At 40.0% G+C, this 15,799-nt stretch overlaps 1 protein-coding gene across 3 annotated transcripts in view; it reads left to right on the forward strand.

Moving 5' to 3' along the window:
• Positions 1-15,799, forward strand: part of GABRA5 (gamma-aminobutyric acid type A receptor subunit alpha5) — a 77,607-nt gene that overhangs the window by 3,022 nt on the left and 58,786 nt on the right. For all 3 annotated transcript variants that reach the window (XM_043492484.1, XM_043492425.1, XM_038407195.2), the window contains exons 3-5: positions 9,274-9,395; positions 12,825-12,892; positions 13,005-13,225. In XM_043492484.1, coding sequence (XP_043348419.1) covers positions 9,274-9,395; positions 12,825-12,892; positions 13,005-13,225 — 411 coding nt within the window. The remainder of the gene's footprint in view (positions 1-9,273; positions 9,396-12,824; positions 12,893-13,004; positions 13,226-15,799) is intronic.

Here is a 15,799-nt window from a genome sequence, read left to right on the forward strand (position 1 = left end):
TTAAAAGTGAGCTTGCTCCAACTCAAAATCAAAATACAGGTTTGAAAGTTGAGAAAATATTTCTACAGAATATGTTACAAACAATTCTATTTAATTAAACTTTTTTAGGTACCTATCTGAATCATTGTTTTCTGAATGTTAACTATAGCAAATATCACTGCTATATTTCACCTCTCAAAAAAACCCAAACATAGCTGTTTTCACTAACGTACCAGAAACAGCCTATGAAAGTGATTTTAAACAAAGCATTTAGCAAGGTTTATAGACATCTAAAGTGACTATATTTTGGTAAAATGTTATATATACAATTTTGTTGAAAAATAAATTTTCCTAATTGAATCCCATCCTGGGACATACATTAACAGCTCCCCACTTTGAAAAATACATAATAAAGAGATTCAAATAAACTCCCCATCTCAGCAAGATTACATTTTTGAAGAGTTTGGAACTAGCACAGGAGCCAAACTTTGTGACTGGTGACTCTTTACAATGCACAAAACTAACACCCTGGGTGTGAACTCCCACAAACCTTTGGATCTGAACTTGATGGCTCAGACCCATCTCCAATATAAGCCTATTAAGAAACTCAGAACTCTGTTTCCAGTCATTTGAGAAAAAGCAGACAGTTCTAAAAGTGCATACTACAAGGAAGCCAAACAGCTGAAAAATTCAAACACTAGTCTATGGTATACCAGCTCCTGCTATCATGCAGCCTATGGCAAAACTCCCATTGGATCTTACTGGGAGCAGAATCAGGCTCTTAGGTCTAGATTCACAAAAATACCTAGGCATAGTGATGCTCAGAGCCACCATGCCTAACTCTTAGGCCTGAGTTTGGTGTGTGGACCCCCTATGCAATGAATGGGAAGAGAGAGGTGCCTTAGAATGAGCGATTCACAAAACCCAGCACCCTAGCTTGCTCCTCCTCTAAGCTAGCCAGTGGGAGATGCTACGTTGATGGGAGTGTCCTAATCACTGCCCATCTCTCAGAGATAGACGCCTAAATCCAGACTGCCTGGGGGCACCTACCTCTACTTGGGATTCTCCGCTGCTAACCCTCTCCTGGTGTTAGGCAGAAGGAGAATGACTACCTTGTATTTTACCAAAGATGGGAAGGAGGACAAGGACAACAACCTCTCTCATAAAGAAAAGGAGTACTTGTGGCACCTTAGAGACTAACAAATTTTTTTGAGCATAAGCTTTCATGAGCTACAGCTCACTTCATCGGATGCATTCCGATGAAGTGAGCTGTAGCTCACGAAAGCTTATGCTCAAAAAAATTTGTTAGTCTCTAAGGTGCCACAGGTACTCCTTTTCTTTTTGCGAATACAGACTAACACGGCTGCTACTCTGAAACCTCTCTCATAACTTTTAGTCCACTCCTCCTGCTCCAACTGAGGGAGCTTCACATCAGAATGTACTGTAAATCAGGGGTGAGAGCACTCACCTAAAAAATGACAGAGTTCCTGTCCAAATCCCTGCTCCTCCTCAGACAAAAGGGGAAGAACTGTGGTCACCCATATCGCAAGTGACTTTCCTACCCACTGGGCTAAACGTTAGGAGGGAGGTTCCCCCTGGAGAGGTTGTGTACACTTCTTTTCTCCCTTTATCCCCAGCATTCTGTGTAAGCTTCTCTATAGGGCCTGATCCAGTAGGCAAGGTCTGAGCCTGCTAACTGGATCAGGCCCTGCAAGTGAGCAATGCCTAGCTTCCCCTGGTTTCTGCATTGATCTGAGCCTTAGGTGTCTGGATATCTAGCATAAGGGTACAGTGCACGTGCTCAGCAGCAGAAACACTGGTGCCAAGGAAACTTTTACTGCAAAAATTGAGGTGCTGAATGAGCTAGGCACCTATGGGGTTCAGAGATAGCTGAGCAGAGTGTTTGCGAATCTCAGAGGGGCCTTGTTCTGGGATTTAGGTGCCTAAAGTAATAGTTTGGTGCCTACGTCCTTTTGTGAATACATACCTTAGTTTATTACAGAAATGAAAAGGAATTAGACAGTGATAGTTTGGATCTACAAAGATGGTAGTAATTTGTTAAAATTTTACCATTTTGAGAAACGTGCTAGGATTGCAACCTTGAGGTCTCTGCCCTTTTACTTCACTGGTATAGTAAGCAGGAAAGCATGCAATAAGTTAGCATTAGCCATGTTTTCTTGGATAATATTCAGTCCTTTAACTTCTGTATGTTATTCCCTTTAACAAAGAAGTGTGGATTTGTTGGTCTTTGAAGACAGGGTCTAAGTGCAGTGGCTAAAAATAGGAAAAAAACAAATGGATAGAAATAAGCCTCAGGCAGGATTCATTGCAAAGTTTTACAAGTGCACTTCAATTGTGACCTGCAACTCACCTGAGTTGTAAGGCCTGTACCATATAAACAGAGAGAGACAGTCCTGCCAAATTGGGCCATTTGATTCCATGAGTTAATCAAATAGCTATTAATACCATTTTTTCCATTTGTGATCCAATAATTTACCCTAGGCCTGTAGAGGTAAACAGCTCTAATCCACTCTACTGTTGGTCCTACAGAATTCAAGAGCTGCCCTAAGGTCAAATTGTCACTCTGCTCATGCAGCAGCCTCGGGGCAAAAGGTGGTCCAGTGTATCTAAGTAGTTCTGCCTTAGAAGCAGCAGCAATGTCAGTGTATAATTTAAGTGCTTTGGGATGCTTCAGGATAAAAATGTACTATATTCAGATAAAATATTTGGGTGATATAGAAACCGTAGTAGCCCTTTCATTGCCACAGTTAACACTTATTATTGCCAATAGACTGTACTGTAATGATTTAGGATCATTTAGGTTTGGTATGCAGTGCTACATTTTAGTGTGTTTTATTATAAAACATTAAGGAAAAGTTGCTGTCATTTTAAACCAATGGACAAAGATTAAAAACCAAAACACAAAAAGAAGTTGTAGATGAAGGCTGTGATTTTCGAATCTTCCTAGGAGACTAAGACATATAATACCCAATGAAAGAAATGGGAATTGTGTATCTAAATCCCACAGATGGTTTTTAAAATCTCAGCAAAAGCAAAATCTCAGCTGTAATTCTGGGATATCATAAATATGGAATGACTGCTGAGAATTATATACAACATTAAGCAATGGGGGGAAAGAGAGGTGTAGAACTGTAAACATAGTTACATGGTGTTATTAAAAAAAGTCACAAAATTAAAATTCAGAGGTATAGATCAAAGAAGACCAGAATACAAAAAAACCCAACGGAGCATCGTTCATATAATAGCAATTTATGAGCCTTGTTCTGCATAAACAGTCTAAAATAAGTCAAGCAGACTTCAAGCTTGCTAGAATTAGACCTTAAGTTTTATAATACCTTACTCTACTGAGGTATTTTAAGATGCTTTACAATTTTGCTGAAACTAAAAATTAATCTGTCCCATGATGTTAGTGAATAGTAAAAAATCAATTACAGTAAAAGCAAATAGCTACAGATTAGACAAAGGATTTTTCATTCCTTGTGCACCCAAAACTTCCACTGAACTCAATAAATGTTTTGAGCATGCAAGAAATACAGGATCCATTTGTCACAGAACTAACAAAAGGTGGAATGTTTCTGGTGTCATTGGGGGGTCGAAGACAGCAGACAGATTCTCCAGAGAATCAGTGGACCATAGCTGGCATCCCATAGAACAAGGAGTCACTTATTCAGTGTCTTACCCTGTGAAGTATGTGTTGCTTCTTGGGTGCAGTTGAGCATCTTGCAGTATCACGCCCTCAAAAGATTAATTTAGCTGTTATTTGGTAAAGGCTCACTTTATGAGTAACCAAAAATATCTTTTCACTAATGAGAAACCTGACTGGGAACCAGTACTATTGGTGCAAGAGGAGAAGTGAGATGGATCTTAATCGCAGTCAGTCCAGCTTGCTGTTGACTCTTTCTGCGTTTAGAAAACTAAACTGTTAATTGGAGCTGGTCGAACATTTTCATCAAAAAGTCAACATTGTTTTTTGCATTTTTTGAACCAGTTCTCCTATTATTCAAGCAATTTGGAATGCCAGTAAGTAAGGCCCTGCTTTTCCAATAAATTTAGGCAGTAGAGAGTGATGGATGCATTGCAGTTCCCTGATCCTCAGCCGGCGTAAAAGTTAGAGCCAGCAGAGGGCCTATTCTAACCTTGTGTCAGTAGAGGATAAGTCATAGTATGATGCCCCTTCCTGATCACACTCCTCCAGATACACTCCTTCTCTTCCCTTGCTCTGGGATACAGCAGAGGATGTAGCAGAGTTGCTGCAGCCAGCTTTTCACCAGTGAAGGCCGTTTCCCTACATAAAAGGGGTAATTCTCCACCAGCTATCTCCAGCCCTAAAACTTGACAGTGATTTATCCCAGAGGCAGAAAGGCACAGTCTCTACCTCAGAAGAGAAAAGAGAAGAATTCTGAAAATCTCTCAAGTAGTAGAAGGCCGACTTCATCACTGAAGAAACTTGCCCTTCACACATAAGGCCTCAAGTCAATCAGAATGCCCCTCCACTTGAGCAAAGGGGATACCTTTGGTTTTCTGAAATGCAGCTGAGAGGAAATCTTATGAGGATGCATGTTTAAGTTGGTGTTCCTCACTATCAACTAACAGTTTTAATCAGAGTAAGTGAGAACTATATGAGCCCTACTAACTCTAGCCCCCGAGCAATGCAAGAATTTTTTCTCTACAATATATTTTTTTGGGTGTTTTGTCTGGTCTATTTTTACATATCTTAGTCAAAGGGGCTTCCTTTGTTCTCCATGAGATACTACTCCACAAACTAGTAGCTCTCATCATTCAGATGATTTTCATGAAATTCAGTCTTATTTTACCTCCCCTTCACATTATTCCTGGTTATGCTCTACAACCCTAAACAAAATCCTGGTTATGCTCTACAACCCTAAACAAAATTTCTTCCCTGGGGTCATCACGCTTCTAGCACTTATAGACAGTTCTCCCTCATGTTCTCGTAGGGCCTGATCCAAAGGCCATTGAAGAGACTCCCATGGGCTTCCATGGCCACATAGCTCTTTTTCATTCTTCCTCTGAATCAGGCATTTCATTGTTTTGGTTTCTCTTTTCCTAATTCCTTCCAGTTTGTCTCTATATAATAGCATGGTACACAGATGTCTATTCAGTCACAAGGAATGCTAATTCATTGGGGAAAAGGACCCTAATTTCCACCTGTGTCCACTCACAGCCTATTCTTTCCTTCCTTTTTTACCCCTTTACCTTTAAAGACCATCTGAAAAAAAATTGCAAAGCTTACATACCCATAGAACTACCAGTAAAAATGTTGTGCTGTGGAATGAATGCAATAGGAATTGGGGGCTTGGGCAAAAGTCTTTTGGTGAAAGAGAAGAAGCTTAACTCATCTTCATAAAAATCCGTGGTTCTTCTGTGCAGCAAGAATCTAATCCACGTTTTTGGGATCACTTCATCCAAAGGAGGCATAGAAGACTGAATTACAGGAAGATTGTCGTAATATGCATTTGATATTGATCAACATTTGCCACTGAGGTATACTGTCGCAGTTTCAGTGTTGGCTGCACCTTTATTTCTCCCCCTTAGTCCCTTAAGGGTATCCACTTAAGGTTTCACGCTCTGAGTCATTACCTCTCTTTTGTGGGGAGACCCACGTTTCCCCACCCCCGACCAAAGGTTTTAAGGCTACACATTCCCTTGGCATATACTGTACTGTGATATCCCCAGCAAACCAGTGCCTGTGCTTAGCTTGCTCTACGGGGATATGACCGGTGTGTGCCAGCAGTTACAAGTTACCACACAACTTTCTCTGCAAAGTACATTTATTCTTTGGATAAAAGCATCACAGAGAAAATATCTAAAAAAGTCCTCACATACTTACTAATGTACCAGAAAACTACCCATCTTCCTCATGGGGAGTCCGATAGGCCAGCATCCCTTCTACCCCTTCAGAAAGGGCTGAGGTCCCCTTTGGACCAAAGGTCCTGTCCATTTGCTGAAGCAAAAGGAAGATCCTGAATCTGTTTAAACTCAGTCTTTATATATCTCAAGTTCTTTCTTTGTCTCTTGGTCTCTGGAAAACGCAGTTGGAACCAGTGTATGCAAGCTATCTCATAGTGGTGGTACCTCACTGGAGCTGTTTATGGTCTGAGCGACTTGCCTTAACCAAACCCCACTGTTTTTAGTTCTTGGTGGAGCTGTGCTGGCCCCTACCCCCATCTCTATAGAGTTGGGACACTCGTACATAAAACATTCTTAAATGTAATACAATGCTCTCCAAAGATACTATATGGGGATGTACTATCTGCCACATATACAGGTAGAGAGACAAGGTGGGTGAGGTTGTATCTTTTATTGGGCCATCTTCTGTTGGTGAAAAGACAAATAAAAGATTACCCCACCCCCTTCTCTGTGAAACCCTGGGACCAACGTAGCTACAAAAACACTGCAAACATAGACATGCAAACAATTTTATATTTTGTAGAAGGGTCTAGCGTGCAGTTTAGATTTTGAGATTGAAAAAGTCATTCACTTTGGGTCAGAGTTAAGATTGTAAATTTACAATGAAATATGCATTTCTTTATATTTGATGAGAATGTGTTTCTTTATGGGTACTGTAAAAACTGCTATGTTATTAAGTACTATCTTCAGCCTTCATTTCCATACTTTTAAATGCTCAAGTTTTATAAATGATGTAATAGATAAGCATGTTATTGTCACTAAGCAACTTTAATTGTTGGTAAAGAAAGATTTTTGTTTTTTGAATGACAGTGGACCCAGGAAAGACCCCTAAGAGACAGTAAAAGAATTAAAGCAAAATAGACAAACTGCTTAAAATCAAATAAATATGAGCAAAACCAAGCAAGTATACTTCTTGTCAAACCAATTTAATATTGCAATCAGTTCAGCATAATCGAGTCCATCAAAACCAGCAGAAATGTCCAGCAATGCAAAACTTTATAACTCCCTAAAGATGCTCAGTCATCCACATTGAAAGGTAAATCATTCACAGTTTTAAGCATCACTGTCTCTGTTGCAATTTGGTCCAACGCCTGACAGTTAACACTGACAGATTGTTTGTGATAAGGCGATGATATACTGGTAGTTACTTGACAACAATCCTTTCAAGAACTTTCACAAGAAAGGGCAAATTAGACACTGAAAAATATTTTAGATTTCAAAGCTGCTTTTCTTTCTTGTGTTCTTTTTTAAGAATAGAGTTTCCAGTAGGATTGGAATTACACCAGAATGCAGAGACAAATTAATAGTTTGTGTAATAAATAGAGGGGCGTTTATTGGCACTCTGATGACCAGACAGCAAATGTGAAAAATAGGGACAAGGGATGGGGAGTAATAGGAGCCTATATAAGAAAAAGACCCCAAAATCGGGACTGTCCCTAAAAATTGGTCATCCTAATTGGCACTCTCCTGGAGAAATTCAGTTGGCCAGGTACCAAAAGAAAATTTACTTTTCTGAACTAGCATCTTGACTTCCCTTTTTTGAGATAGCTTTACAATCTAACAATTCTGATAATATATTAAACTGTTTAATTTGTAATCTAATTCCTTCACCTGAGACCAGGGTAAGGGCTGTGGATACTAGTGAGTAGGAAAATAATGAACTCTTAATGATCTTAGGACCTCCTTTTTAAAAAGGGCAATTTCATCTTTCCATCAATCAGGAGAAATAATTGAATATGTCCTTTTGCTGTTGTTGGGAAAAAGAAGCTGATTAAATGTTTTAAACAGGCTTCTGGGATTTTCCTTCTGTGTCTGCAATGCCAGCTGAATAGTTAGTACCTCTGTCACTTCTGTTACCTGCCTCCATTCACTAGGATGTTGTTTTCAACTAAACTGATGGTGCAGCTGCCATATTATTTTAGTTGATCATTTGCACTGCACTATCCACCTCAGTGAGGCACTGGCCAATGGAGCAGATGTAGTCGTAAGAGACAGAACTGGGAGTTAAATTAACCTGGAGAGCATAGAGTGGTTGGATGGTCTTGTGGCTTGGGCAAGGGGTGATATTCAGTGCAGTGCCTCAAAGAACCTAGGGGGAAGGGTGTAAAGGGGGCTTCAAGGCTTTGTACTCTCCTGATCCTGGGCTGCTCAAGGGGCTGCAGAGGCCTCTAGCATAACTTAGCCCTCAGGACCCAAGTTACAGCAGCCTCCCAGGGGTGCCCTGTGAGCTCTAGCATTTCTGGGAATCTCCATAGCACTGCCTGCTATGGTCCCCACACTGAAGTGCCCTCCCCCCCCCCTCAAATGCTCCCCTATATTATGGCTTGCAAGAAGGTTTGGCAAGTGCCTGTACTGGGGAATCATCTGACAGAGCCCTTTTTACCCAACTAGACCATTAATAAGAATATCTTTTCAGTTTTCAAAAAGAGTCTTGGGTAAAAATTCTTACTGAAAAATTTTTGAGTTCTGTTTTTTTGATTAAAGAACACAAATATTTGACCAGAAATTAAAATTTTTAGGCAAAACACTTTGGTGAACAATATTTTTTTTCAAAAAGGTGTTTCAGTGAAAATATTCCAGCCATTTCTCCTCATGACCCCATAGTTTCATTGTCTTTAGTAACGTATTCTTCATTCTATAAATACTGGAAAGAAGTTAACATAGGTTCCTTCCTTATGCCCCAGACACAAGGTTAGGTTTGCTTTGTCTGTAAACTCACATAGAGCACCCTGGGCCTGATCCCACAGTACTTGAGCAGACAGTTAAAGAAAGGGGGGAATAGGGTATTTTGCTTGCTTAAAGGGCCACCAGGCCTGACTGACACATTTAGACATGTCTACTGAAGTCTATGAGACTTTATAGTGAACAAGAAATGCATGATTTGACCTAATGGCTGTAGAATCAGGTCCACAATGTATAACTGTTGTTCGCTCAATGCAAGGGAAGACCAACTGATGAAAACAAGGAGGGGAGTAGAAGAATTGTTTATTCTGTGCTGTGCTTTTGAGAAACCAAGAAGATTTGGGGTGAAATCCTGGCTCCATTGAAGTAAATGGGAGTTTTGCCATCAGCCACTTGTTCATCTTTGATGTTCTGAGATTTCTCAAACAGAAAGATATGTCACTACCTCTCCCAGCAGCAAAGCAAAAAGCAGAAGCAGAGGAGGGGCATAAGGAATAGAGGAAAACCATGCAGTTCACATTGCAGAATTTCATCTGAATACTTCAGACTATGGGAGAGGGTGGAAAATTGGAGGGAAGCGGGATATGAGATCTAATCCCCATGGATCCCTCTGAGACTGGCACAGCTTTTAATCTGTTCCCTTTATTTATTTATTTTAAACAGCTTCTCACTAATGCCGACAGCTTCAGGGAAAGATGACACCAACGATAATATTACCATATTCACCAGGATCTTGGATGGGCTACTGGATGGCTATGATAATAGATTGCGCCCAGGACTGGGAGGTACAGTAGAATTTCTATTGCACCATTTAGTATCACTCTTGTGTAATTACTACAGTGAAGCCTACATAAAATGAATATATGTCAGTGGAACAAACCTGTTAAATGTACTTGCTCTGTCTACCTAACGAAATGGAAACAGAACAAAGCCTTTGTAAACAAATGGCTGATTGTGATAGAGAATAAGATACCATCCAGAAGTTGATGAAAGGACTCTCCTTGCTAGAAGGACGCCGGCTGCTTGCCTTGACTGTAGGGATTCACAGCGTCGCAGACTGAGCAAACTGTGGGCAATTAATTAATCCCCACTTAACAGTCTATATAAGAGGGATGTGCTCTCAGCCAAAGAGGGATGGATGGAGGGGTCAGTCAATTTCTAGAAGGCTACATTTGGGAAGAGAAACGGGGTCCTTTTCCTCTGGAACATTGCTGAAGTGAGCTATTGGGACTTCATACCTTTGTGTTGGCCTTAGCTGAAGCAAGCCACAAAGACTGTGCTTTATATCAGGCTTTGAGTGAGGGCAGCCTTGCTCAGTTATTTGCTGTCATAAATATAAAGGGAAGGGTAACCACCTTTCTGTATACAGTGCTATAAAATCTATTCTGGCCAGAGGCAAAACCCTTTCACCTGTAAAGGATTAAGAAGCTAAAGTAACCCTGCTAGCACCTGACCTAAAATGGCCAATGAGGGGACAAGATTCTTTCAAATCTGGATGGGGGGGGGGCAAAGGTTTTGGTCTGTCTGTATGATGCTTTTGCCAGAAACAGATCAGGAATGCAGCCTGTACAGTTAGTAAGTAATCTATAAGTAATCTAGCTAGAAAATGCATTAGATTTTATTTTGTTTTTTGGCTTGTAAAATTCGCTGTGCTGGAAGGAATGTGTGTTCCTTTTTTTGTGTCTTTTTGTAGCTTAAGATTTTGCCTAGAGGGATTCTCTATGTTTTGAATCTGATTACCTGTAAGGTATTTATCATCCTGATTTTACAGAGGTGATACTTTTACCTTTTCTTTAATTAAAATTCTTCTTTTAAGAACCTGATTGATTTTTCGTTGTTCTTAAGATCCAAGGGTTTGGGTCTGTGTTCACCTGCACAAACTGGTGAGGATTCTTATCAAGCCTTCCCCAGGAAAGGGGGTGTAGGGCTTGGGAGGATATTTTGGGGGAAGATGTCTCCAAGTGGGCTCTTTCCCTGTTCTTTGTTTAAAACGCTTGGTGGTGGCAGCATACTGTTCAAGGACAAGGCAAAGTTTGTATCTTGGGGAAGTTTTTAACCTAAGCTGGTAAGAATAAGCTTGGGGGGTCTTTCATGCAGGTCCCCACATTTGTACCCTAGAGTTCAGAGTGGGGAAGGAACCTTGACATTTGCATTTGGCTCTTAAAGCGGTATGGTATACTTTACGTGTATTGTTATACATTACAATAAAGCAAACCACAGAGGTGTTTCACATAAGTATTGGGGAGCAGAATCCTCTGTTGCTTGGAGTGGTCTGCCACACTGATAACATTTCCAGTGCAGTAAAATGGTTATTTGTCTCTGGTAGACTCATTGAAAAAATATGTCAAGTGAATATATACTATGTATACTGTACAAAATTATATCTATCACACAGCACAGCCTCCTTACACAATAGATTATTTTAATACTAATTTAAAATAACTCTGTTGAAAGAATTATATTTTGCAGCAATAAGGCAGTTCATTGCCGATTGTATCGGTATTTAGAAACCTTCAGCTGGGACCCAATCTTGACATAATGGGACTGATCCTCACTCAGGCAAATCTCTCTTTCAAGTCCATGAGAGTCTTACCTGAATAAGGGCTGCATGGGCAGCTCCACTGTGAGACTAGCACATTACTTCTAGTAAAATGGGAAAACCCCATGCACCAGTAACACTGTGGATCTTATCTGATGCCCTAGTCCTTAAAAAAACAAATAAATTATATTTAGTTAGCTGTGTGTGGCCTAAGACAATCCAGTCTCCTTGAACAGAGGGCCTCTCTAAAACCCATTGAAGTCTTTCCAGTCATTCTCATTGGATGCAAATCGGGTTTGGATCAGGCTGGCCCATGACACATATTCTTCTAATCACCACTAAGGGTTTCTGCAGTTGAATAGGTTTTTGTTTTTCCTTTCGATAATATTTTCTTCTAATGTGATGCCTGACTTCACCTTCCCAAATATTTTAAGTTCCACAATTGGGAAACAACATGTACAAGTCATGCAGAATAAATCAAACATATTTTATAGTGTGAGTGACAAAAATCTCTAGAAAAGGTAAAAATAAAAAATATCCTTTTCTATGATCAGCTAGATGTGTTGAAATTGTATTTGTACATCTGCTGTGTAGCACCTATATCTGCTATTTTAAAATGCCAGTATTTAAAATTACATCCATCATCCCTGCTACTCCGACCTTGTCCAGGCCCTCTATACATTTCTCCTCTGGCTTCTCCTCACCTTCTGCACAGGTTTAATCTCCCTGTTCTGCTTTCCAAGACCTTTTACAGCCTGGCTTCCACTCACTTCTCTGCTCTTCTAGCCTTTTGCTCCCAGTTACTCTGATCAAGGTGTTCTACTAGCTGCTTTCCTCTTGCTCTCACAGACATTCATCCACACAGCTCCTGTTCCTGGAATCCTCTCTCCTGGACTTGGTCCACCAACAGTCCAAGTCCCTTCTTAAAAAGCAATACTTCCAAAATGTCTTTGAACCATAATCCTCTCTGCAGAGAAGTATTAATAATCCCATGTCTGAACGTGATAAACACAAAACAAGTTAAAAAAGATAAATCCAAATGAAACTCATGGAACTAACAGACTGCGTCATGTATTTCACCATTCTTACATACCCCTTAATGTTTCCACTGTCTCTTCCCTTGTTTGTGCAGTGAGTTGTCTATGTAGATTTTACACTCTTTGGGATAAGTACTTAGGGCCTGATTCCTGGTTTAGTCAGTTACGTCAGTGTGATGAAAATATGATGTGTATATACAATGCTACCATTCTGATTTTGCATTGGTGTAATTGACTTCCAAAGGGGTATAGCAATGCCTTTCAGGAACCAGGTCTTTCATACATGTCTGTAGGGCAGAGTTACGGTCAATTAATATTTATTGATCATGTATTTTAGAAGACTTTCTAAGCCTACTCTCACTACTATGACACCATTGAAAAAAATGGGACTTGGGCTCCGAGCTCACTTAAAATCTTCTGAAAATCCCATGCTTAAAAAAATATTAAGGCTGGGATTATCAAAGGAGCCAAAGAGTTAGCCCCCCCAAAGCCCATTGAATTTCAGTGTTTTTGGCTTCTTAGAAAATCCTGGCCTAAGATAGCAAATGTAGTTATTAATAGAAAAAGGAATACATCCAGAGTGAATATTTGTTTGTTATAGCAATTACTGATTCAGGGTCTGCGTCTCTTTGTTACAGAGAGAATAACTCGGGTGAAAACAGACATCTACGTTACCAGTTTTGGTCCAGTGTCAGACACAGAAATGGTAGGTTATAGCATATGAATCCTAAATCAGTATTATTTCTGTTGTTAAAATACCTGTAAAATTATTATTTCTTTTGAGACACATTATTAACATGACTGGTTCTTTATGTCAGGAATACACCATTGATGTTTTTTTCCGACAAAGCTGGAAAGATGAAAGACTTCGATTCAAAGGACCGATGCAACGCCTCCCTCTTAACAATCTGCTTGCCAGCAAGATCTGGACCCCAGACACTTTCTTCCATAATGGTAAAAAATCTATAGCTCACAACATGACAACACCGAACAAACTTCTACGCCTTGAAGATGATGGCACCCTACTCTATACCATGAGGTAAGGATTTTTCTGATTTCTTTTTATTCTTACTCCCTAGTAGCTCTACAATTACTTGTTTGGAATGACAGATTTTTCTCAGAATAGAATCAATAAAGTAGGCTTTTTGCACATTTTTATGAGAATATCAAGAGAAAATGGAAAGCATAATTGCTGCTTATAATTACTAATTAATTTGCAGCTTCTGAACAATGCTAATGCTGAAATATTTTCTTTGGTGAAATGGAATGCATATTCTCTGTGGAGCAGATGATTTAGTCCTACTGTTATATGTAGGTCTGTACTTTCCTATTATTTTTGATTTCAACTGCTCTGCTGATGTGATGCGAGAGAGCTGTCTTAACCACCAGAAAGTTAAATCTGTCTCTGATATAGTACATCTTGAACTTTTAAAGCTTCTGTTTGTTTCTAGTTCTAATTTAGCTAAAGGACAAGCCATCACTGGAATAAAGCCTTGCAGGCAGTAGATAGGGCATTACAAAGCTATTTAACAAGTGCAATTTTAAGACAAAGCTGGTACATTTTTTAGTCTTTGAGAATCAGATCTGTGTCTGAACTTTTCAAGGCCCTGCTTCTTATCTGATCTGATGATATTATGAAGCCTCATCAATTCTTAACCTAGATATTATATCAATGATGTTAAAGCATGACCTACTTTGTTTCAAATTCTCCGAGAATAACTCCTACATTACTGGAGCCTGCTTTGTTCGTTATAAGTAATTCATCTGCGGTAATTAAGACTGCTTTGTATCTGTAGCAGGGCTTTCATTGAGAGAGTCATCAGATGGACAGCACTTAAAAAGAGATTTTAAAAAATAAAGAAAAAAGTGTTTACCCTAAGCTTATCATATATGAGTATCTGCCAAATCTAAGCAAGGCCTAAATCCCTGCCTCATAACTCTTCTTTGAAAAGAACAGAAAGATCTAGAAATGACTAGGAATTTAAAAAGGAAAAGAAAAAAGACTTTGTACTGAAATAAAGGGATTTTAAACAAAAGAGCACAACTAATAACCAATCCCATAGAGCAGTGATTCCCAAACTTGTTCCACCGCGTGTGCAGGGAAAGCCCCTGCCGGGCTGGGCTGGTTTGTTTACCTTCCGCTTCCAGCAGCTCCCATTGGCCTGGAGCAGTGAACTGCAGCCACTGGGAGCTGCGATCAGCCGAACCTGCGGACGCAGCTGGTAAACAAACCAGCCCAGCCCGGCAGGGGCTTTCCCTGCACAAGCGGCGGAACAAGTTTGGGAACCACTGCCATAGAGAGACTGTGGTTCGGTAACTCCCTTGACTTTCTCTGTTCCTCATTACTTTTCTTTTTCACATGGATTGTCATTATAATGATCTCAGTGGGAAGTCCTGAAACAAACTGGGGAGACATTAAAAACAACAAACAGCGTGTGTATGTGTGTTTACAATAGTTGGAAAAGAAACCCAAGTTCCCAAACTGTATTAAAGGGGCAGTCTGTAATTCTGATCTCACTGACACTGGGGTTACCCTGGTGGAGCTCAACTGACTGCCGTGCACTTGCTCCCAGTAGACATTGGTGTATATAAAGTCAGAGTCAAACCTACAGTCTACATGGAGCCAAGCCAGGTACCTTCTGTTGCGTGGCAGAAAATCACAAGTTTACAGCTAGCATGTGGTACTTGAGAGAGCATTTGTTTTACAACATTTAGGACATTGAGTTAACTCTTTCTGATGGCTTCAGTTCAGACAGCAAGTTAAGGCTATCTGGATTGTCAGTCATATGGTCTTCTTCCAGACTACAGAAAAGCCCATGTAGCTCAACAATGTAAAATAATTTCTGATGTTACGGGGGAAGAGGAAAGGAAGGAGCAGAAATAATTTTATCATATATATCATAATAGGGAATGAAATCCATCTCTTTTTAAACAGCCTACTTTCAACTTTATGACAATTTTAAAATTTTCAAATAAAACAGTTGTGACATCCTGTTGTACCTGTCATCCTACTGAATCCTAGGCCGGGAGAGTGTCCGTGTAATACATAATCAGATCAAGATGTCTCTAAGACGCTGTGCAACATCTTTCACAATTGGCCATTTCTGAGGTAGATTTCAGTGGTAGAAATAATATGTAGTAGCTAATCCCTAAAGAAATGACTAATAGCTGTAAAATGTCAAAGTTCAAAAGTGTGACAAGGAGAAAGCACAAGGTATGTCAATAGGTAAAGTTACACCCATCCCAGAGCTCTTAACTCATTGTGGGCATTGGCAGAGAACTCTGCCTGCAAGTGGAGTAGAAAAACTTCCATTTTTAAACAACAAAGGGTCTGAACTTCTCATGGGAAATTTGCCCATTATTGACAAAATGCTAAAGATGCAACTGTTTCCATGATATCATGGAAAGGGCCACCCAAATACCTTGGGAGAACCTGCTTCAGTACAGGAGGGGAAAAAAAACCCACTGACTGCACACTCCTAGTTGTCACTTACTACCCTACACTGGAACCCATATGAGGTAACATCAAACCATTAAAACCCACATTTGATGGGGATCACATGCTGAAAGAAATCTTTCCTGAACTCCCTCTTCTGGCCTTCAAACAACCCCC

This window comes from Dermochelys coriacea, chromosome 1 (genome assembly GCF_009764565.3).
Source record: "Dermochelys coriacea isolate rDerCor1 chromosome 1, rDerCor1.pri.v4, whole genome shotgun sequence".
In the NCBI taxonomy this organism is placed as follows: Eukaryota; Metazoa; Chordata; order Testudines; family Dermochelyidae; genus Dermochelys; species Dermochelys coriacea.